The sequence below is a fragment of the Pelecanus crispus genome, chromosome 5 (assembly GCF_030463565.1).
Source record: "Pelecanus crispus isolate bPelCri1 chromosome 5, bPelCri1.pri, whole genome shotgun sequence".
Lineage (NCBI taxonomy): Eukaryota > Metazoa > Chordata > Aves > Pelecaniformes > Pelecanidae > Pelecanus > Pelecanus crispus.
In genome coordinates, this window is record NC_134647.1 from 55,912,827 (window position 1) to 55,934,968 (window position 22,142).

At 47.4% G+C, this 22,142-nt stretch overlaps 1 protein-coding gene across 1 annotated transcript in view; it reads left to right on the forward strand.

Moving 5' to 3' along the window:
- The window catches only part of PACS2 (phosphofurin acidic cluster sorting protein 2), an 84,033-nt gene that overhangs the window by 14,883 nt on the left and 47,008 nt on the right, over positions 1 to 22,142 (forward strand). Inside the window, exons 2-3 of the mRNA XM_075711206.1 lie at positions 14,053 to 14,140; positions 17,447 to 17,536. Of these exons, the coding sequence (XP_075567321.1) occupies positions 14,053 to 14,140; positions 17,447 to 17,536 (178 nt within the window). The remainder of the gene's footprint in view (positions 1 to 14,052; positions 14,141 to 17,446; positions 17,537 to 22,142) is intronic.

Here is a 22,142-nt window from a genome sequence, read left to right on the forward strand (position 1 = left end):
GTTTTCCTTTGCTCTCCCTGCATTGTATTGCAGAAATCATATAACAGCTGGAGTACAATAAAGGACACAATAGACAAAAGTTTATTGATGTTTGAAGCATCAGGAATATCCAGTCTTGCATGCTGCTGCTCTCTTCTACCTTCCCACTGGAGAAATTTTGCAACTCTCTTTCCTCTTTGGATCCATCAGACTTGATGCTTTTGTGATTTCTTGCTTTCTATGGTGCATAACAAACCCCTGCAACTGGAAGCTGCAGGCATACCGTATTCTGTCGCAGTCCCACAGCTGCCAGGGTTTGGTATGGGGCTGACTGAATCACCGCCATACCAAGAGCCAACGTCTGTTTATAGGCAAGTTGAAATAGATTGATTGACATCCAGGACATCACACCAGGCTTGTACCAGTTTAAAGTCAGATTTTGGGGTAGCTTAGTGTGAACAATTTTCTAATCTCTAGAAATTCAGCAGTTCATTTTGTCTCCCACAGTTGCTGTCTCTTGAACAGTGAACTCAGGCTCATTCTCTAGCTTTTGTTTCTCTGTTTTCTGTCCTCTGCCAGCAGACTGCTGCTGCTCCTGCTGACAGTCTCCTGGGCTATCTTGGTTCCAAAATTATCACCAGATTTTCCAAGCTATTGCATGAGTAACTTTGGCCTTTTCTCCTGTGAGTGAATTCACACTCTCCACCAGACCTCCAAGAGGACCTGTTCTTGAGTAGAAGCTAATCTGTGTTTGAGATGGTGCATCTGCAAACCGAGGACCCTGCTAAGTATCAGTCATGGGGGGCCATCTGTCTCTGCAGTGTTGTTGCTGATTCAGGTGTGAAAACAGAGAAATGACTCAGTAATTTGTAATTATATGAACATTTATATGTGGTCAGAATTCTCATATACATAACATACGAAAATCTTAGTGAAAACGGTTGTAGCATGCACTCTTCTTGGCTCCAGTGTTTCCATTGAGCCAGTTTTGAGGTGCTTGCTGTGAGCTGACCTTTGCTTCACAGTGGTGGAAATGAAGGCTCAAAATAAACACCTGGGGAGCGGTAGCAAATCTGCGCTGGCTCTCTGGAGAGCTCGGGCTTACCAGGATTGTGGGAGCCCCAAAAACACTTTTCTTGTTCTCTCTCTCCGTAGGGAAATACGATTTCTTCAGAGACATGGATTTGACAGCCTTGGTGCTGACTATCATGCCAAACCATAGCCTGGGAGACTTCTTGCAAATTGCATGCAAAATCTTAAAAGGGGAGGCATTATTCTACTATTTGTAAGATGTGAAAAGGTAGGGATGGCCCCTCTCATCATGGCTTCAGTGTAAGTACCCAGGCTCCAAAGGAAAAGAGCATGAGGGATGGTGGATTTGTATTGCCCTGTAATAGATGGGCAAAGAGAAGCGTGTTTAATGTTTTACAGGTACCCCAACAGAGAATTTCTTGCATCATCCTTTTAAATCTCAGCTCAGTCTGCCAGATGTGGAACATTTAACAGCTTTAGAAAAGGTGGTGTTTAGTAGATCATTTGCCTGTTAATGTATTTGAGGCTATTGGTGAAAAATCTCAGCAGTCAGAAACACATAATGTACATAAATACATTTAATGTATGACTAGCCATAGGCCCCAATGCAAAGTTCGATGTGCTTGGTATTAGCTGTAGTCATGTGGTGAAAGTCAGAGGTTGAGTGTGGTCCTCTGAGCGAGGAGGGTGTAAAATTAAGGATACAGCCCGTCCTGATGTTTGGAAAAATGTTGTGGTACTTGTCCCTGTCTCATCCCCAGTGATGATCTTCAACTGTTTCTGTGACAGCCTGAGTACATGCACCTGCTTTCAGGATGCTCCTTGCCTCATCCATAAACAGAAGCACTGACCACAAAATAATGCTGATACCTATTCCTTGCTCTTAGCATCACTGTCATGTTAGTGTTAGCTGATTGCATCAGGCAAATGTATTTAGAAGAGAACATTTTCAGGGAGCTGAGACTGGTCTGGCTGTAGAGTTTGGTCTCCATGAGTGATCTCATGGTGGGGTCCTGTTCACAAATGGAGTAACTCTATCTTAATGCTGGATAGGCTCCTCAGTAATCCCTCCCAGCAGTGAATCTTAATATCCTGCTGAGGAAGAGCTGCCTCGCATCCAGCCTCTGCTTGTTCATGCATCATTTTCCTCCGTCTGCTTATTCTGTAGAGTGTCTACAGTTTATCTTGATAAATCTGGGTTCAGTGGGAACTTGTAAGCCTGATGAAGGTTGTAGGGACTGAATGGCTTATGGTTGTTATAAATCACTTACTCTTTTATTGCTTATATTCAGTATTAAAAATCTTATGGGGGCCTGAAACAAGTTCTGAGCAGTACAGACCAGCATCTCAGAGCACCTTGTGTCTATCACAGCATACTGTTTGGCTTGTTTACACAGGTTACTCGTATTTTAATAAATATTCTTGACAAATTGAACTAACAAGTTCAGGCATTTGGTTTGCTTTGCTGCTCCCTTATTGCTTTCAGGAATGAAATATCACCAGCAATGATGCTGAAGAAATGTAATATCTAAATAATATTGAATCTCTGCTTGCCAGCTCAACTTCCGACAGCTGCTGAAGAGGTTTAGAATATTAAGCAAATGCAAGTGTTTCTCTGGAGCAAATCCCTGCGTTCTGCCCGCCACTGCAAGCATTTGGCACTGATGGTTCTTCTGAACTCCTTTAGTAAAAATTCTGGTTCCTATTTTTTCCTGATAAAGGTGATGTAAGCTTTCTGAAAAGAGGGTAAGCAAAGTCTGAGTTGCCAGGTTTTCTCCCTCTTCCATGAGAAATGCAGTGAAATTTCAGTCACGAGGGGTTTTTAAAGAAAAGAAAACAAACAGAAAACCTTGTGCTGAGTTATTTCCAAACAAGTGCTTTCTTTTTCAGTAGTGGCACTTTAAAGTAGAGCATACAGAGTATATTTAGCTGTGAAGAGAAAGACTGGGGGGTGGGGGAGACATTTTTAAAGTGGTGTTGAGAGACATTTTGAGATCACCTGGAGACTGGGAGCTTCCCTAAAGGAAGCTGCCCTCATTGAGAGGGGATCAGAAGTGCTCTTGAAAACCTGAGCTGTTTGCAACCCCACTGCAAGGCCTGGAAATGCATCTCCTCCTGGCCATCCCCCAGGCCGTAAGGACAGCCTGGTGATGCAAGTTCCTTCCCATTCAGGTATCTCCTCAGAGTGAGAAGGTGTTCGATGCAGTCTTTGTCAACGCAAAATCTGCTGCTGCTGCACTGTAAAGTAACTTCCACAGGTCAGCTTTAAAGACTACAAGGGATCCTAGTTTCTGTTCATTAGCACGCTTTTGGTGGGTTCTGTAGTTTTCATGGCCTTTGGTGGAGAGCTTGTGTTGTGCTTGACAGCAGGCTAGGCACTGCACTCTCTGTAAGCCTTTTCAGTCCAGTTTGGCTGGTTTTGGAAGTTCAAGTATCACTTCTGATTACTGCTGAAGTTACTTCCCTGGCAATACTGTGATAGTTTCACTTCAGCCATCTTATTCTTCCATCAACCTAGGCAATGTGGCTAACTATTTGGCTTTTAAAATCTCACCAGATCACTTATTCCTGTTCTTTGGTGATTTCCTTCCCAGCTTATCTGTTCTCTTCTGAGCACTCCAGCAGGCAGTATGCAAATGAGCAGGCATCTGCCCAGAATATTTGATGGAAGAAAAGCAAGGGATAGGTGCCCGAGCACAATGCAGCTCCAACCAAAGGCATCAAGAGGCATTTCTTTCCTTGCAAGGAGTGCTGAACGCTTTTGCATTTTCAGACCTTTTTTGACCACTGTTAATACTGCAAAGCTTCTCTCAGTTTGCCCCTTCCTTTCTGGGGACACAAACCTGCAAGGGATAGCACATTTCAGCTGCGTTACCCTCGATGTTTTGTTCCACTTTGAGGGATGTTAACCAGTGTTTCCAATGTGTTTAATGCTGAATAGAGTTCCCTAGCTTTAGTGGCAGGATCCCGAGTTATTTGTGAATTATATTTAGCGCTTATGGAGGCTGCTTTGTCAGCTGTGTGTTGTTGCCTTGTAAAAACTGGCACCATTCAAATCTAAATAAATGCTTCTGGGAAAGAACCACCTTCCTTTTATAACTATTTTAATGTGTTTGATTTGGAAACATCCTTTGAGCTGTGGCCAGAGAGCAAATGGGTTGTCAGCATTGCAGTTCCCCATTTGAAGCTCCGGTGCTCAGTGGGGATCGGTGCTTGTGTGCCACGGTGCTGTCAGAGCAAACAGCTGAGGTGCTGCGAGCGTTACATAGGGTGTTTGGTACGGCTGCAGAAATTGGTCTTTATGGAGCTGGTGGTTCTCCTAACCTTCCTTACAACCTGCTGTTGAATACACTGGGGTTTGGAGTTCCAACTTTCCCTTTGCTGCTCCTTCCCATAGATCAGGTTATGAGTGCTATATTTTGGAACCTCTGCATGCTGGAAGGAAATCATACTTCAGGGTGCTATATAGCCCTGTGTTTGAGGTATGATGAGACTCGTGCAAAAAACTATGTTTCTAACTTGGGTGACAAATTCTGATATCTCTTTGACTGTTGTCCCATTCATCTCTGGAGTCAGGGGAGGAGGGAGCCGGTGTTAGACATGGGGCAAGTAAAGGAACAGTATGGACCGTTGGCTCTGCAAGGGATTGGGGTGGCTGGCTGGCTGCACATGCTGATCTGGAGGAAGGCCAGAATGGCAGGCTTTGGCAACCTTGCTGCAATGAGAACAGCATTGGGATCTGTAAAGTGTTCTTCTAGTCTGAAAGCAATCCCGCCAGCAGGATGCTTTGCATATTTGATTGCTGTGCTGGCTGATACCAAACGTACCATCAAAGTTCACAAATATTTTTCACTGCTGCTGGCTGCTCTGCCTTTACCCTTACAGGACATTTTGAGTTCTCAGTAAAAAAGCAAGCAGCCATTTGGGCTCTAAATTATGCCTGTGTGGTTCTCCCATCTTGTTTATTTCAGGCCATATTGCAAATTTCACAGACAAAACCCTGTTCATCTGGCACTTGATGCAACTGGTTTAAATCAAGGTTACAGAATGATGGTCTGTTTGGAATGGGCTGCCTGCCCCGGCTTTGCTGCCTTGGGTCCAGATGGGTCATCAAGGGAAAAGCACGCTTAAAAAACAAACAGAAAAACCCATCCCCAAAACTCCTTTAAAAAAAACCTCCTACAAGAGTTTTCAGAAAGTCTGTTTATTCAGATTGGTGTAAGGTGGTTGCCTTTCAGAGAAGCACCGAGTCTTAAGAATTCCATGCCGTCGGGATCTTGGCTTTGACTGGGAGGGCCATGTGCCCGACTGGCTCGTGAAAGGGGCAGCATGTGGGGATGGCTGAGTGAGAAGTAATTCAATGCGACCCATGGTGTGAGCCTGCCTGGTCTGTGGAGTGACAGGCTGTTCAGCTTGCCTCTGCATCAGAAGGTGTTGTGGAAGCTATCTGAAGTGGAGAGAAATAAGGCAGAGAGATGGCAAATTGTTCATGCCCTGAGAGCAAGCTCTGATGAGGGGACACCGAGAAGACATCTGTTTTTCCTTGCCAGCTTTCTTAGCTGGAGGCTTCCTAGTCCTGATTTCTCATGATGAAGAGATCGCAGTGACACGTAACCCAAGCAGAACTGAGCTCTTCGTTACAAGCTCTTCTGACATGGGCCCGAAGTCAAGGTTCCTGTTGGCATAGTTTTCTCCTCTTGATGGGGGCCTTTGATGGCTGACTTACAAAGGGGGAAGATCAGGATATTTCAGGCTGAGTCCTAGCCTCTAATGATTTGCAGGCCTTAGGGACAGTATGTGCTGTAGCTGCGACTGCGGTGTCTCCCTGGGGTACCAAGTAGCTAACAGGAGTGGGCAGAGCACAGCACCAGGTGGCACAGCAGCAAGCTCTCACTGTGGGCGGTTCACCAGTGGGAACAAAAAGCAGAATAGCAGCTAGCATTTTGAAAGTAGTCGAGTGCAAGAGTGCTTGGAGACCTGTGTTTCCTACTATCAAAAAGAAAACACTAAATAGTGTAACAGCCTGGCTGGTGCAGGACCTCCCTCTGCATCTGCCTACACTCAGATGCACGCCAGCTCCTTGTGCATATTCCTGCTGAGTGCATACAGGCTTGAGACAGGGCAAGGGAGCTGCTGGGGAAGTGGCTGTTTGGAGAGCAGGGTTCTTGACACAGTAGTGAAGGAGGATTTGCCATCAGACTACTCCGGAGGGGAGTGAGCAGGAACAAGCAGGCTGTCGGAGGAGCTGGTCTCATTTGTTGCGTGGTTGCGGGGAGCTGGTCACGTGTGGCTGTGACATCCCTAGTTGCTGTGGAGACATTACAGTTCCCAACCTGCTGCTGCTGCTGCATTTGAGGATGCTGTGCTCAGGGTTGAGGCATGGATGTGGTGGAGGAGAGGACAGGAGAGTGAGGGTTATCATCCAGGCAAGGCACACGCTGGAGAAAACATGTGCCTTGAGGCATTTTCTTTAACCCTTTCGTCTCACTGACTGGTGCCTGTAACAGAGCTAGCTACCACTGCAAGGATTTCCTCTGGTGTGTGCTGGAAGGCTGGGTGCTCTCTTTGTTCCTGCAGCCGGCTGCAGCACTGTCAGCTTGGGAGGGGGATGCTGGTACAAATGAAGGCAGAGATGTGCTGCTCCATGCTTTGCAGGAAGCTGTGGACAGATCAGGAAGCCTTTAGCTCTGTTGGTCCTTCTCATCTGCTGGCTACTTTGTGCAGCTCCCGCTAGTCCCAGAGGGTTCAGGGGCAGATGGGAACCGCTCCTGGCATGCAGGGAGAGTGTTCCCATAGCATGCCTGGAATAGCTGATCCCGGCGATCAGCCTGCTGTGTGACAAGCACTGCTGTCTGGGGTAGGGGGCCAGCGAGGAGAAAGCGGGTTGCATAAGGAAGGCATGTAAGGGAGGGGTGAGCCAGGGCGGGGGGAGCTGCTGGGTTTGTTCCAGCTGTGAAAGTCTCTCCTCTTCATCCCCTACCCGCCCCCCCCCCCCCCCCCCCCCCCATTTTGTTTTTGCATTCCTCTTCCCAGAGTGTCCTTTTGGGTCGGGGAGTGATTTGTTTGCTCATTTGTGTATACGCTTGAGCCCCAATCTGTAAGGCATGTGGTGGGAGCTGCCCTCCACCCTGGCTGGCTAACATAAGCTTAGTGGGTTGGGCCTTTGTTTTGTTGCTGGCTAGCTGAGAAATGAAGCCCTAACTACAGAAATGGCTTGACCAGCCTGCATCCTAAAGGCTCCCCCTCCCTGACATGCGCTACTTTGACTGCTCTCATTAGGTACTCAAATGGGAGATGAGCATTTCAGTGCTGCAAGGCTTTCTGGGCGAGAGGCTGTAGTGCAGTGCATGGGTATCTCATGCAAGCTTGTTAGACCCACAGCTACCACTGGCCTTTGGTCAGATGGATGTGGCTGTGTCTGGTCTGTCTCCTCTTGCTGCTCATTCCTTGGTGGTGGTGCCTCTGGTTACTCCAGCTACTACTAAATTAGTACAAGAAATATCAGATGTGTTTGTGTCATCTGTAAAATAGAAAATGTAATCATGATGGTCTGTGAAAGAAGCCTTAACCATGAATCAGCTTTTCATTATTTGCTGGCTACAGTATTTAAAGCTAATAAAACACCTTGCTATTGCCTCAAAACTTTAAAAACATTGATCAGACCTAATCCACCAGTACCATAGGCTCTTCCATTGATGCTCGCTTTGGTGTCAGGATGCTGTGCAGTCCAGGTGTTCTGGATGCTGGGTTTGAAAGAGGCAAGCCAGGAGAGGTGTATTTAACTAGTCTTGTGCCTGTGCTTGGCTTTGCAGGCAGCATGGTGTGGAAGTATAGGTGAGCTTGTCTAACTCCTTTGCACTCCATTGCCTGTCTAAGAAACAGACCTAATCCCTGCTTCATGTTTTGTTTGGAGTTTTTTTCCTGTCTTAAGTCACCCTGTAAAGGGATTTGAAATCATCAAAATGAAGAGTGAGAAGCCAAATGTATAGCAGCATGTGCAAGAGCCGAAATCCCAACTGAAGTCAACAGATGTGTGAAGACAGCTGCTTCAGCTCTTGCTGAAACAACTTCTTAAAGGGAAAGAAAGCTGGTGGTTTTCGGTAGCACAGTTCAGAGCACACACCTGGAGGCGAGCGGTTGGTGACAGACAGGCTGATATCCTGCCGGTGTGACTTGGAATACATCAGGTATCAGCCAGCGAGTCAGAACATGGCATGACAACTGCCAGCTTGCACAAGAAGTTTTGCTTGGCTACCTGAAGAGCATGTGGAGCTGTGGAGATTTAGCTTTAACGCCTGTGGGTTTCACCAGCATCGCTGCACCTCAGTAGTGCCCTTTCCTTTCCAGACTACTGAAGCGCTAAGAAATGAGAAGTACCAATGGAATATGTAAACTCTATATTTTGTGAACCAGAGTTATTTGTCTTGCAGGGTCCTGAATCCTTTCTGCCTTGGGTGAATCCCCTAGAGCCAGCCAGCAATGTCTTGTCCCACTGAAGGAAGACATCTCTCACATTTTCCAGCTGATATGTTGGATTGGAGTTCAGATCTCAGTTCAGATGTGCTTTAATCGTTGGTCATATTAACTGCATGCTGCTCCTCAAATAGCAGATGTACCCATGCAAAATCCTAGGATCTTTTAAAAATGATGCAGGTCCGCAAAATTTTGACACCTTTTGCATGCTCAGTTTGGAGCAGAACGTTTGTAATATATTTGAAGTGAGCAGGACCCTGTTTCAACTGTAAAAGGATAGTGTCTGGCTGTGTATGTGTATCCTTGTGAGGTCCTGGGTAGAGCTTGTTGCGTAAAATAAGCTGCCATCCTCTTACCTGTCTGAACAAGACCTGCTTGCTACAGCACTTCTGTGGATCTTAGTCTCTAGAATCTTAGAGCTTAATTCTCTGTATTAATGCTGGGAAGAGGATTTCAAGGTCCTTAAGAACAAGGCCAATGAAAATACTTGTTCTGCAATTGTTTCCTGGCTCCTTAAAGCTTACTTGAATGTGTCTGTAGCCAGAACAGCTAGCTGAAGGTTGCTATTTAGCTTGGTGGTAAGTGTGAATGAAAAAGTAAGCAGAGACTAATACAGGACTGTCATGTCTCTTTGCAAGTTACTCAGGTTATGTTTCTGGCATGACAGAAATTGGGGTGCTTGACCTCTGTCTCCTCATTTAATTTGTTCCTGCTTTGGAGTTTACCTGAGAATGGGACTGAGATTAGATCATTTTGAGGGAATTGGCTCATAAGCTCTGGAAAGTGAAGAAGCATTCTGCCTGCAGCTTCTACCATTGACACCCTTGCCCAGAGGCCCCACTCTGATCCTTCAGTGACATTAGAGGACAGCTCTTCTCCCCTGCTTTCTCCCCGAGCTAACTCTCCTAGGCCAGTACAGAGCTCTGCCTTTAGCATGTAAATGCAGCAACGAGTATATCTGTGTGTTGGTTGTTTTCTTCCTGGGCACGGGCGAAGCAGGTGTAAGATAGTGCTTGTGCAGTTGGTTGGTCGTGCACTGCGAGCATTCATACCTTGCTTAAGCAGCTGTCTTGGAAAAATGCTGCGCCGGGTTTCTCACTCCAGCCTCTCCGGCACAGATGCCCATGTAGCTATGTGCAGAATGACTCTCTCTGTCTGGACAAGCATATGTGTAGGCGGGTGTCTCCCTCCACTTCTCCTTCAAGTGGCTCACGATTTATTTTTGGACTGACTTGGGTGTAAAGTGTCAGCTCAGAGCAAAACACTCAAAAGTTGAGGTTGAAAGCATCAGGGTAGGAGGCTGCTTGCTGTCCTGAAATGCTGAAATAACTTGGGTGAGGTGAAACTGTCCAGTGACCAGAGACCAATTCCTTCCTTACAGCCATCAGCTGATTGAGGTTTACACATCTCAGAGGAGAGCGCTCCTGGCATGAAATGTTTTCTCTAGGAACACTGTCTTCACAATTTTTAACCTGGACAAAGGGTATTCATGTAGTGAGCTAGAGTCTTCCTGCCCCAGGTCCCGTCTTGCACTTGCAGTCCCCTATAGCTGTGGATGCATCTGTTATTATTCTCGACTTCTGTGGGGCTTAATTAAAATACAGGTCTTTAATTTTTAATTTTTCCTTCCTGTTGATTCGACTGTCTCTGCGTGAGTGAGGTCTCTGTGCAATTACTGTGCTCCCTGTAGAGAGACAGACATTTAATTCAGTGAGGCAGACTCTTTCTTGGAGGGGGTTTATTTGCCTGATCTTTCTACTCAGAGGGATGCAAAAGCAAAACATCCAGTGAGTAAAGAATGCTACACTTCATTTGGTTGTTCTGGGCATGTTTGCTGGGTCTCGGTTACCAAAATGTTATGTTCTTTGCAGATAACTGCCTCCCTGAGCAAAGAGCTCGTGATGAAGCTATTCAGCACAGCTTGCATTAGCAGGGCGAGTTGAAACCATTGGGTCAGGTCCAGGTTTCCTCTTTAAAACTGCATTCTAGCAGCAGTGATTTAAAAAGATGAAGAGTTTTATTCTTGTGGAACGCATTAAGCTGGCTTATAATTTGTTAACCTGAGAACGGGGCCAGGCAAGTACCTCGTGCCTCCTTGTCGTGGGGGGACGCGTGTGACCGGAGGGGACACAAGCTCCTCAGCAGACACTGCCTGCTGCTGCGCAGGGCCCAGCTGTGTTCCTAGCAGGGAGATCTACTATGAACCTTCAAAAAAGCATGGAAGTCTTGGCTCTCAGATTTCTGTTGCCCTTACTTAACACTGCTTCAGCTAACTCAGTGCTTTTGCTAGTTTAACTCCCCATGTGCAACCATAGGTCAATGCTGAGACAGACATGCAAAGAAAGCATTTGCCTGCACCTCCTGTATTGGAGTCCCAGGCTTTTTATAGACCACTCAAAATACTTCAGGCTCTTTCAGCTCCAGACTTGAGGCTTCCTCAGTTCCCCTTGTGTGTCTGTGCTCTAGGTTATTTTCCCTGTGTTCACGGAGATCAAATATGTACATATGTGAAAATTCCAAATTAACAGGCTCATTGATAGAAATGTTTTGAGACCAGTCCCCTTCCTGATCACTGAGATTTAACAAATCAGTACAGCAAAATCTAGGCAAAAGATAAGTGTATGGAAGGAGGTGCCGCTGTTATCAGAGGCAGTTAGGGCAGACAAATCCTTGCCGTACCTGTGAGTACCTGAGCCTCCATACCTCCCTGTGCTGGTGGTAGGAGCACCACCCTGGCTCTGGATGCAGTGACGTGCTGGAATATGCCTTTTCATGATTATTTGAATAAGGTACAACCCCGTTCTGCCATGTATTCTGAAGGTTGCTTTGATTTGTAAGCTGCAAACTTAGACAGAAGACCCAGAACAGTAAGTGTGTTGAGGGTGAGAGTGATTTGGTGGGATTTAAACTATGATCTTATCCCCCCCCCCTCCCCCCCCCGATGGAGAATATAAACATTTCATTGTTGTTTGTGTGAAGCGCCTTTTAGTACCAGCAGCCCAGCAATGGGGGATAAATAAAGCAGATGCGTCCCATGTCTTTTTTAACTGCTTTTGTTTTTCTGATTGCTGTAAAGGAGGCTTTTAATTTTTTTTTAATTTTTTTCCAAGCAGCAAGTGCTCCACAGGGCTTGATCAAAGCTCATAAATGATGAATTGAAGGAATGCCTGGCGGAGAACAGAACGCCCTCCTTGTGCTCTGCTGTGTGTGCTGAGAACACCATTGTTTCTTCCTGTACCTTTTTAATCCTCGAACTCAGGGCCAGAGAGAAAAGGTCTTTGTTCCTTGCCTGTCAGCCGAGACAATGCCAGTGTGTTGTCCTACCTCTGCTCTCAGCACCTGACCGGCCGAGCTCTGTGGGTTTTGGCAGGCCGAGCATGATTGTCCTCCAGCTACAGCATTACAAAGAAAACAAATGGCACCACAGCCTCCTTTCTCCAGATCCTGGGCCGTCTGCTTCACAGCAGCGGCCGCATGCATCTGCGCTTGCTGTTTTTGTTCAGGGTGTGGAGGGAAAGCCGGCAGCCTCTCCTGTGCTCCAGGTTGAGGGATGCGGCTTCACCTGCCTTCCACTGCACAGGGACGTGTTTGCAGCTGAATGCGCTGGCCTGTGCTCTCCTGCTCGCACAGGTGCCTGCTTCACTCAGTGGGAGGCTCTGCCCGTGGATGAAAAGCGTGCTCGGTTTCCCCTCCACCAGGCCAGCTGCAGCTGTCCTGCCCGTCCCTGCCGTCCCTCCTCCAGCACCCAGTGCCTCCAGGCTCGCACGCTCAAGCACTTTTGTCTGGATGACACTGCGCACAGCTGCTGGTGCTGTGACAGAGGCCAACAGAGGCCCAGGCAGACCCAGTTTTTCCACCTTCCTTGTAACTTCTATAGTGTCTCTGGTGGTGCTGTCTTCTGGTGCAAAGCTCTGCAAAGGAGAGAGCTTGTAGTTCTCTTTACCTTGTTTTTGGGGGGCTGATAGTAGGAACCGGTGCCTTGCAAATGAGCAGGGAGAGCAGATAGCAGAGGCTGGGGTGGAGAAGGGGCTGACAAGGGCAGGTTTGGAGAGGCGCTTGAGTGAAGGCTGTAAGAGCTATGACCTGCTCCTCCCTGTTCCTAGCCTCGTGTGAGAGGGCAGACTTCAGGGGGAGCCACTGCTGTTTCTGGATGAGGCAGGCAGCAGCTGGTTCAATGTCCACCACTGCTCCTGCTGGGAAGAGGCTTTAGTTGCATCTCTTTCGCAGTTTTGCACCCAGGCCAATTGTGTCTACCTTTGGGCATTGCAGCAAAACAGTGTTTCAGCTTCCCACCATGGTGAAGAAGGTGGTAGAGGTGCAAGTCACCCTTGCAGAGGTGATTTATTGGCTTCCTGGCACCGGTATGGAGTCTTCTAGTTCAAGTGCAGGCTTTGGACAACAGCACTTGTGCTACTGCTGCCTAGGCATGCACCAAAATCCACTGTCGGCTCTTCTTCCCTTCCCATCTACTGCGGACTTGGCCCCTTTGTGAACAGCCCTGATGTTACACTTTATTTGGGAGAAAGACCTCTGAGTGGGTTTCAGAGGAGCCATACTAAGGCTTGCTAACATCGCATGGCAGAGGCCAAAGGTGCTCACGCTGTGGGGTAGGGACCTGCAGTGCCGGCTCCTGGCCAGTGTGAGGGATGATGTCTAGTCATTAGAGCCCACCCGGTAGCTTTCTCTGGCCTCTGCTTTCCTCAAGCTGATCTGTCTTTGCTTCAGGTTTATACCTCCCTGCAGTTTGTTTTCTAGGAATGCCCCCTTAATTACACCAGCTGGTGGTAACTTCTGTGAAATTGTGACAATGCCAATATCATGGTACCATTACCTCAGAGCCTTAACTCAGCTCCACTTCGGCCAAACTTTATCCCCTCCCAAACTCCCTGTGCTGGAAGGCAGAAGTGCAAACAGCTTTAACCAGAACAATGTATCACTGCCTGGGTAAAGAATGTGATTTACTTGCATATGTGTGGCATGTGAATGCCAGGGCCAGAGGCTTGAGTCCTCCTTTCTTTTTTTTTTTTTCTTTCCCATTAGAGAAGCCTGAGCCACTTGCTAGCACTTTTGTTTGGGGGTGAGGAGGAGAATGTGTAGGTTGACAAGAGGAGGTGGGAGTGAGATCTTTGGGAGCCAGCAGTCTGAAACTGAAAAAGCCAACAATTTAGGAAAGCTTTGTAGACGAGTTTAAAATTAGCCTGACCCAGTGCTTTTATATTGCTGGAATTTAATTCCTCTGACCCTAAAGCTTTTGGTCTGACTCAGAGCAAGAGTTCCCAGGCTGTGGTCAGTGGAAGTCCGTGCTGTGAGACGCTCTCATGTGGCCATGAGATACAGAGGGTCTGTATCAGACAAACAATTGGACTTCCTGCCCACCTCCTTGTATTTTCAGTCTGAAAAGTCGAGGATGCCTCACGTATTTCTGCTGTCTTTATGTGTGTATCAGTGTGTGGCTTGTGTCTGGAGCCTGTTCTCCCTCAAACTGGGATACTGCTGTGTGTAAAAGCTGTTCAGAGCTTTTCCTTTTTCAGGCATAATCATAACTTTCTCTTCTGTTCCTGTTTGCAGGTTGTGCAGCTTGACATTAAAGAAACTGGTAGTCTTAAAGGAATTGGATAAGGAGCTTATTTCTGGGGTCATTGCTGTCAAAATGCAGGTAATTGCTGCTCAGTTCTAAGAATTAAATGTATTGCTTGGATAAAAATACTGGCAGATGCCTAAACTGAGCTTCACCTCCATGTGAGGGTCCATTGTAGCCATGGACTTCTTCCCAAGTACATCAAGGCATTCTGGAAGCATGGAGAGTCTCTTGTGATCCTTTCCCCATGTTCCTACTGCATTTCACTGTTGTACAGCAAAGTGTATTGTTCACTGAGGGCTCAGCATGAGCTTATCTGTATGTAAAAATGCTCTTTATAGATCATATGCTGTCACCTCTTCTTCCTGAGCTGTCACTAAATCCAAGACTGGTTCTCTTTTTAACATGCTTCAGCTCACTTTAGGGCTGAACATCTTGGTAACTTGGTCCTGGTTTGGGGGGGTCTGGAGTCTGGGCCTTCCTCTGCTGATGGACAGCTCTGCTATCAGGAGTCCAAGGTATTTCGTAGCCAAGTGCTTGTCAGTGGATTTATAGGGTACCTGTACATTTTAATTTGTTTCCGTAAAATACAGATGTCATCCTAGGTAAATAACCCACTTTACAGCATATGTTTGTGCCATTTAATTAGGTGCCTGCATGTAGGTCACACTGCCTGGAGGCAGGCTGGGAAGGAAGGGGACTCGGTTCCATAGTGCATCACAGCATCACTTCAGCTCACATGCTCCCACCACTGTAAATGCTGAAGAACTTAATGATTAAAAGCTTAGCAGACCTATAAGTAGAAAAATACCATTAACCATGCTGAAAAGCAGCTGCTTTTCAAATAAAGAACCAGGCAAACCCCTGCAGAGAGCTGGTTGTGTCAAAGCACGCAAAATCTAGCTTGGAAGGTGAATGCATGAAGGCTCTATGGTGCAAGAACACGCAGCTGAGAATTTAAGTGGCATCTCTCATCCCCATGAGCAGTCCAGCTGGGGTAAAAATGTGTCCCTCTGTTGGAGGGGGTTCATGCACCCACAGCAGGGAGCAGAAAGGCAGGGAATCATTTCACACACCTGGATTCATGGGTACCTCAGAAGAAGCACAGGTGTGGATTCCCAGGCTGTCAGATACTGCTTATCAGGGCTGAAAGCTTTACATATGTTTGTACTCCTAGATGGTGGATGCATCACTGTAAGGGCCTGAGGCTTGTCAGTGAATGATCTACACCCAGAGCATGTCAGACTTGGTTGGAGAATTCAGTAACTTTTACTAGAGCAAAACCTTCTTTTTCTGTCCAGGTTACTGCTGACTGCTTACACTTGTTATGGGTGAAAGTTTGCCCCAGAGCTGCAAGTCCAAAGGGAGTTTTAACGCATGGGACTTTCATGTCTGTTTTGGGCACATGTTGTGATCTGCCTTGCTACAGTAATTTGCATGCTGGAACCTGAGCAGTTCTTCTGCAGTCCTCTCTACACCTAGGCAGATCCCTGAAGAACTGGAAGGCAGAATGACTTGCCCTGTTTGGGGTGCTCATCTGCCAAGTCCCAGGCTGCAGCTCGCATCCCCAGGCCATCCTTATTTTGCCCTTGATATGTCTGTCAGATTGACCTAGAGGTGACAGTGGCTGGAATGACCGCTGTCCCAGAGAGTGCCTCACCTTGGGTGTCCCTTGTGCTGGATCAGCACCCATATTTCTTTGTGGTGTGCTATTTAACGGTGGGTCAGTAGCACTGCAACTCTCTCGGACACAGGCAGATTTGAAGCTCTGTTATTAAAAGTCCCTTTATAGCTTGCAGGTTATGATGATGGTGGTAACAATCTCTTTCAGGGACACTTAAATTTGCCAGCACTCAGGTTTCTGACATGGCTATTGTTTGAGGCTGGTGATACTGGATCATGAAATACATGATCTCTGTCAAATGACTCACTGCCTTTGTATGGGGAATTGCGAGAGAGAGGTGTCAGGCACTGGAGTCCTTCCAGAGGGGATGACTGAATTCAGACCCAATGAGAGCATCTTACCTGCATTTCCCATGTCTCCTTGCAGCCTCCTGAACAGTGATGTTCAAAGAGTTGTCAACTGTATTTCCCAAGCTATTGCTCTATTTATCTGCTGCGGTCTTTTAAAAGCAGCTATATTTGGTCTTTCATTAGACTTTGAGTTGCATAACAAGTAAAGCGAGATGGCTGCTGTTAGGAGCTTTGCACCAACAGAACAGATGCTGCTGTTGCCAGCGGCAAGGCTAGCTGTGTTTTACTTGCATGTGTGCTCCTTTTCCTGGTGGAGCCCTTTGATCCCTCACCCTGCTCTGCTGTCTGTCTTCTGATCCACTGGAGCTTAGGTACCTCAGCTTTTCTACAGAGGAGCCTGCGCTGTGTTGTGCAGGAGCTGAGGCACCACTGCAAATCACAGCATTCACTCTGGCTGCATGAGCGACGCGTTTGGGGAGGAAGGGATGTAAACGAGTCTCTGCTTCTGTCTCATCTCGGGATGCTATTTGGGACTGATAAGGGCAGACCAGATTTTCCTTTGGATGTAGGGAGGTGTTTACTCCCCCAGTCTGTCTCTGGTTTCCCAGATGCTGCTTTTTTCAGAGCTACAGTTCTGTGCTTCTGGGAGATCAGCCCGTCTGGACAAAGCCAGATCTGCAGCCTCAGCAGAACGTTGAGCCAGGGACCTCTGAAACTTGGCACTCTGTTTGAACAGTGCAGAAGGATTTGGTAGGCAGCAGTCTGTCATGCTTTCCTGCTAGTTTTCCCTGAAACATTCCCTGAAATGAAACGCTCACACAGTAAATAGCCCAGTAACTCAGTTAGTGTACAGCAGCCCAAGCACAGTGTTGATTTGGAGTTGCCCTGTAATACTATCAGGTCTCCTGCGATGCTTAGTGGATTTTTTCTTTTATAACCCCAAGTACTTGCAGTTGTTTAAACAGGTTAAAATCTCTGCTTTCCCCAGGGAGGGTTGCATGCAGAAAAAGACCAGACAAGTCCGCCATGGCTAATGCTGGAGATTTAAACATGACGCTGCGGCCTCTGAACCCAGGAGATGATGAGCCTTGTACCTATTGGCTGAAGTAAAATTACAAGACTTGAACTTGAGGGGTGGGGGTTGACTCATAGCTTTTGAATGCTGGGGTTTGGCAGAACAAAAACTGCTTTGTTGCAGTTAGGGACAGTAAATATGCCCAAATCTTGATTAGTCAAATATCTCCCTGTCATCTCATTAATATTTCACAGAAATGCAAGGTCAGACCCATCCGTTCACTTTCTCTGTGGTAGTCCCTGACAATGTTTCCTGGTTTTCAGCAGATAGGACTGGGGTGGGAGGTAAGAGCTGACTTCTGGGGAATTTACGGGATGGGCTTTGTTTCTGTACAGGGCTCCAAGCGCATCCTGCGGTCTCACGAGATTGTATTGCCCCCGAGTGGACATGTGGAGACGGAGCTTGCGCTGACCTTCTCACTGCAGGTAAGGTGGGATGTGGCCTTGGGGCATGTGTGCTTGCTGGACTTGCTGCTTTGCAGTGAGCAGAGATGTGTTGTGGGTCTGAGGTGAAGATCCTAGTAGTGCTACCAGAGATGCTTGTTCTTAAGGCAGTCCCAGCCATTTCTGAAGAGCTATCTGAGCTCTTTTGGCTTGTCTCTCGGCAGTCAGCTGTGGGGAATTTGAGCAAAAATGGCCCAGATGCTTCCAGGATCTGGGGAGGGGGAAGCCCACTAAGAAAGCTGCTATATAAGCCCTTAGATTTGTTCTTGGGGCCAACCCTACATCATGGAAGGCATATCTCTAATCCTGACTTGTCTGGGGGGAACAGGCAAGTTAGACACTAGCTGCAATTTGCATGTCCTCAGTGCAAGAACACAAATTTGTCTGAATTGCCTCTCACCATTGAGGGCCTGGAGCAAGGTGCTGGTTCGCAGTGTTACGGGACCTTTCTTGTTGTGCATCCTGTGTTTGGAGCCCAGGAACATGAGGACTTTGCTGCAGTCTGTCCTCTTCATGTTATGGCTGTGGCAGGAACTGGGGCAGGGCAGGATGGCTTGCTCTTTCCTTTTCTTGCCTTTCTTATCAATGGGCACTGTAGGGTGGTAGCCATGGGGGGCGGCATGGAGTATCAGGCTGACAGAAGGCAGTAGTAGGAATGGGACAGGTGAACCTCTGATTTGGAGTTGCCAAGGGAGGCGCCATTTGGGGAAGCAGGAGCAGCGTGCACACAGTTACTCCTGGCTCTAAAGTCATTGGAATACCTCGGAATTGGAGCAACTGTATTTTATTGATTCCTCTGTTCCTCAAAGCATGCTGCTTTGGTGCTACCTCCTGAGCAGGGAAATAAGGTAAATAGAGGCTGGCTTGCTGCAAGCAAGAGGGAGGATCCTGCATGCATAGAGCAGAGCCAGCCAGCCAGAAGCATTCATATCTGAATTATCTGTGTTTTGGGACTATTGGTTAGATCTTGAAATAAAGAGTTTGGTCGGGTAAGGAGAAAGGCTCAAGTGATGCTGTGAGACAGACTGGTTGTTACTCAGACCTGTGCAAACTTGAAGCAGTTAAGATTTCATTGCAGACGGATGATAACCCTGCGGCTGCCCAGGCAGATATACAGATGGCTGGTGCTTCTGGTTCTGTCCTGATGTAGCCCACAGACTGGGTTAACTGCAGCATTGCATCCCCTCCTTTGTGAACAGGAATAACAAAGGCACGTGCCAGGAATACATATTCATGAGTCCTGGGGCTGCAGCTTTCCCGGGTTGGGAGCAGAGCTGTAAGATGAGCTAGGTCTCCCTCTGCCAGAACTGTGTCAGCAAGGAGCAAGTATTTCTGCAGATCTTTTTGGAATTAACTGGGAATATGGGTTTTTTTTTCTGGAACTCAGCAATGCTGCAGCAGGACACAGAACATTGCCTTTAACTCGGTTTCCCCTGAAGGGGCTGGGAATTGAGCCAGAATAGGGGAGAGCGGTGTCTGTGACACTGAGCCTTCAGAAGAGGTGAGCAAATTTAATGCAGAGATGTCTGCTGGGCTCTGACTGCAGGAAGGATTGGTGGTCCTGGATGCAGTAAGGCCTGGGAAGCCTCCCTGAAATGGCACAGCAGGATTTTTATGACAGCTTTTATTGTTTCCTAATTGGACGATGGCTGGAAGCTACTCCTAGCTAACAACTGCAGCTTAAGCCAGATATAGCCTGAATTTAGTGCCTGGGATATATTTGCGAGTGGTGATAGGCCACAAAGTAAAAGCATGTGGATGTCACAGCACAAGAAGGTCTCAGTGTCTTGCAGCAACCAGTATCTCCATACCGCACTGTCAACTCTTCAAACTGTATGCCTTGCTTTGTGCTAGCTGTCTGGATTTGGAGCCCCTCATATCTTCACAGTCACCGCCTTCTCAGCTGCTTCTCCTGGGTGAAATTCTTGTCCTTTGCACAGAGCATTTCCTTGTTGGAGCTAAGCTAAAAAGGTGACGGTGCAGGCTGGCATAGTAGCAAGCAGCCCATTGTGTCTGGCGGGCCTTCGCTCAAACAGAAGGGAGGAGTTTCCTGTTGCTCTATTACACAGCTGGGGTAAGACTGGAGTTTGGTGTGTCCGATCCTGTTTCGCCTTGCTAGCTACGGCTAGACAAGCGGTAGCCTTTCTGGCAGGTGAGCTACCATCACCCTTACTGCTGGACTGGCTGCTTCTCCTGACCCTCCATGGGTTTCCCAGGATCAAGTGAAATTCCCCAGATGTTCTAAGCACAACATCGCAGCTCTCCGGAGCGCTTAATTCCTGTGTTTAATCTAATGAACTTTTCCAGATGGAAGGAATTACATCACTGGGGTTTCAGAAAGAATGTCTTGCCCTGACTCTCACTGTTCTGATGTGTGTGATGGCCCCCTCTTCTCAATCCTCCGAGGTGCCTTGAAGTGCTTGGTGCTTCCTCTAAAAGTCTTGTTTTCAAATGTTTTGAGCCAAACTCTTTTCCTCTCCAGTTTCTGTCATGGACTGACAATTACTGAAAAGTTTTGGTCAAAACCACTCTACAGAGCTGATAAGCCATGGCTGGGGTTAAAAATAGCTTGTCTGTGCTATGAAAATGGCTCCGCTTTTCTTCCAGAGGCCCTCGCTTTTAACTGAGGAGCTGAGTGGCCCGAGTTGCTCTGTACCTTTCTTTTATCATCTCTGTGAATGTTCCTCAGAGGTGGCCAGGCAGCACACCTTTGAAAAACAGAAACTTGTATATGTATGCACTTGAGCTGTCCAGTTTAATCCCTGATGAAAACTTGTACACATTGAAATCAAGCTGGCCTGGGACCAAGCGTGACTTTGGACTTTAGTTGCAGGCTCATACTTAAGCAGCCTTGGTGTGGCCTAAGTGCCTTGAGCTGACAGCAAGGAGTCCCTCTCCCCTGATGCCTGTCCGACATGTGGAAGGGCCCCAGAGGCAGGGAGATGGTAGATTTGAATGCAAAAGGTGCCCCTGAGTTTTTGAGCCCCTCTTGCCCCTTCCCCCCAATAACTTTATTCCATCCTTGTTTAGGGATGTTGCACGTCTGTAAAGTCACAGGCTCCATTTGTGTCTGGATGCAGGTGTGTTTTGAGGTTGTCTTTTAATGATGTGGACTGCTGTTCCTCTCTTCTGCAGGGCTGCTTCCTTGTGCAATGCACAGTAGATCTTGCCCTTGCAGAGCAGTCAGTTAATTAGTATTCTGTTTGTTTGTGTGGTCACTGCTCCCAGCTCTCTGCATAGCAGTCAGGTTTGTTCTGGACTGCAAATTAATATCTCAGGGTTTCTGGTGGCACTCAGCATTTGTATTTATCGAACGTTTTGATAGGCAGGAAGTTATTTTCATAATGTCCCAAGGAAAAAAAAAAACAACACAAACAAACAGATGTAGGTCTTGCCTGTGAGAGAAGCATCCTTTACTTGGGAATGTCCTGTTTGAGATCCCTGCAATTAGGTTCTCCTGTCTGCAGGTTACTTAATGTTATGTATTTTGTATATTTGGAGCATGTGTCCCATTCACCTGTCTTCTCAAGATGAGACCCAGCTACCTGGTCAGGTGGCTGCTGTATCTTTTCTTGAAGATTGTTCTTCCACTGCACAGCTTCTTCCTCCCACAGCTGGTGAGCTGGGCCCAGGGGACTGTCAGTGCTCTGGTGGGCATCCTGGCAGAAAGCAGGGCCTGACTGCACTGATGCTCTGTGCAGATGAGGAGGCCAAGCTGAGATAGCGTGGTTAGCCCCACTCTTGCCCTGCTTGACTTCACAGCCTCTCTTCTCTTGGGGAGTTTTTTGGGTGATATATAAGCAAATGTATTTTCTTGTATGGAACATGTCTTAGAAGGATTTATGTCTTTGTCACATAGCGTGGCAGTAGGACAGGATTTTTATTGACTTAACTACATAAAATACAACCACTTGGAGTGATAGAAATTTGAGTATATTAATGCTGGGAAACACTGACAGTTGCAAGAGTCATGCGCCTGAAGGAGACAGCATTGGCCTGGAGAGAATCATTGTGTGACCATGTAGGTCTGTGTGCTTTAGCAAGTTAGGCATCAGCAAATCCTTGGCCTCTTCATAGCTGTGCCTCTCTTCACTTGCCATTCAGAGCATGATAGGTTCTTAAACGTGTGCAATAGAGGGTCAAACACTGAGAAGTGTCCATGTGCTGGAGGGAAGGCAGTGTCCTGCCAAGAGTGGAGGGGTCTGCAGCTGTCCCTGCCGCTGCATGCTGCCTTGCACAGGGGCAGCCCGTGCCCTGAGCAGCACCTCTGGGGCTCCAGTTCTGGACGGCCTCCATTTAGCTGCTGGGGGAAGTGTCTCCTGGAGGCTGCTCGTCTCTCTGGAACTGGGCTTGGGCTCAACCTTTCCCAAACTGAACAGCTCCTTTGTGCCTCTGGATTGTGTTTTCAGTGTGCTTGGCTGGGTGTCCTGGTTTCAGCTGGGATAGAGTTAATTTTCTTCCTAGTAGCAGGCACAGTGCTGTGTTTTGGATTTAATAGGAGAAGAATGTTGATAACACACTGATGTTTTTAGTTGTTGCTGAGTACTGCTTATGCTAGTCAAGGACTTTCCAGCTTCCCATGCTCTGC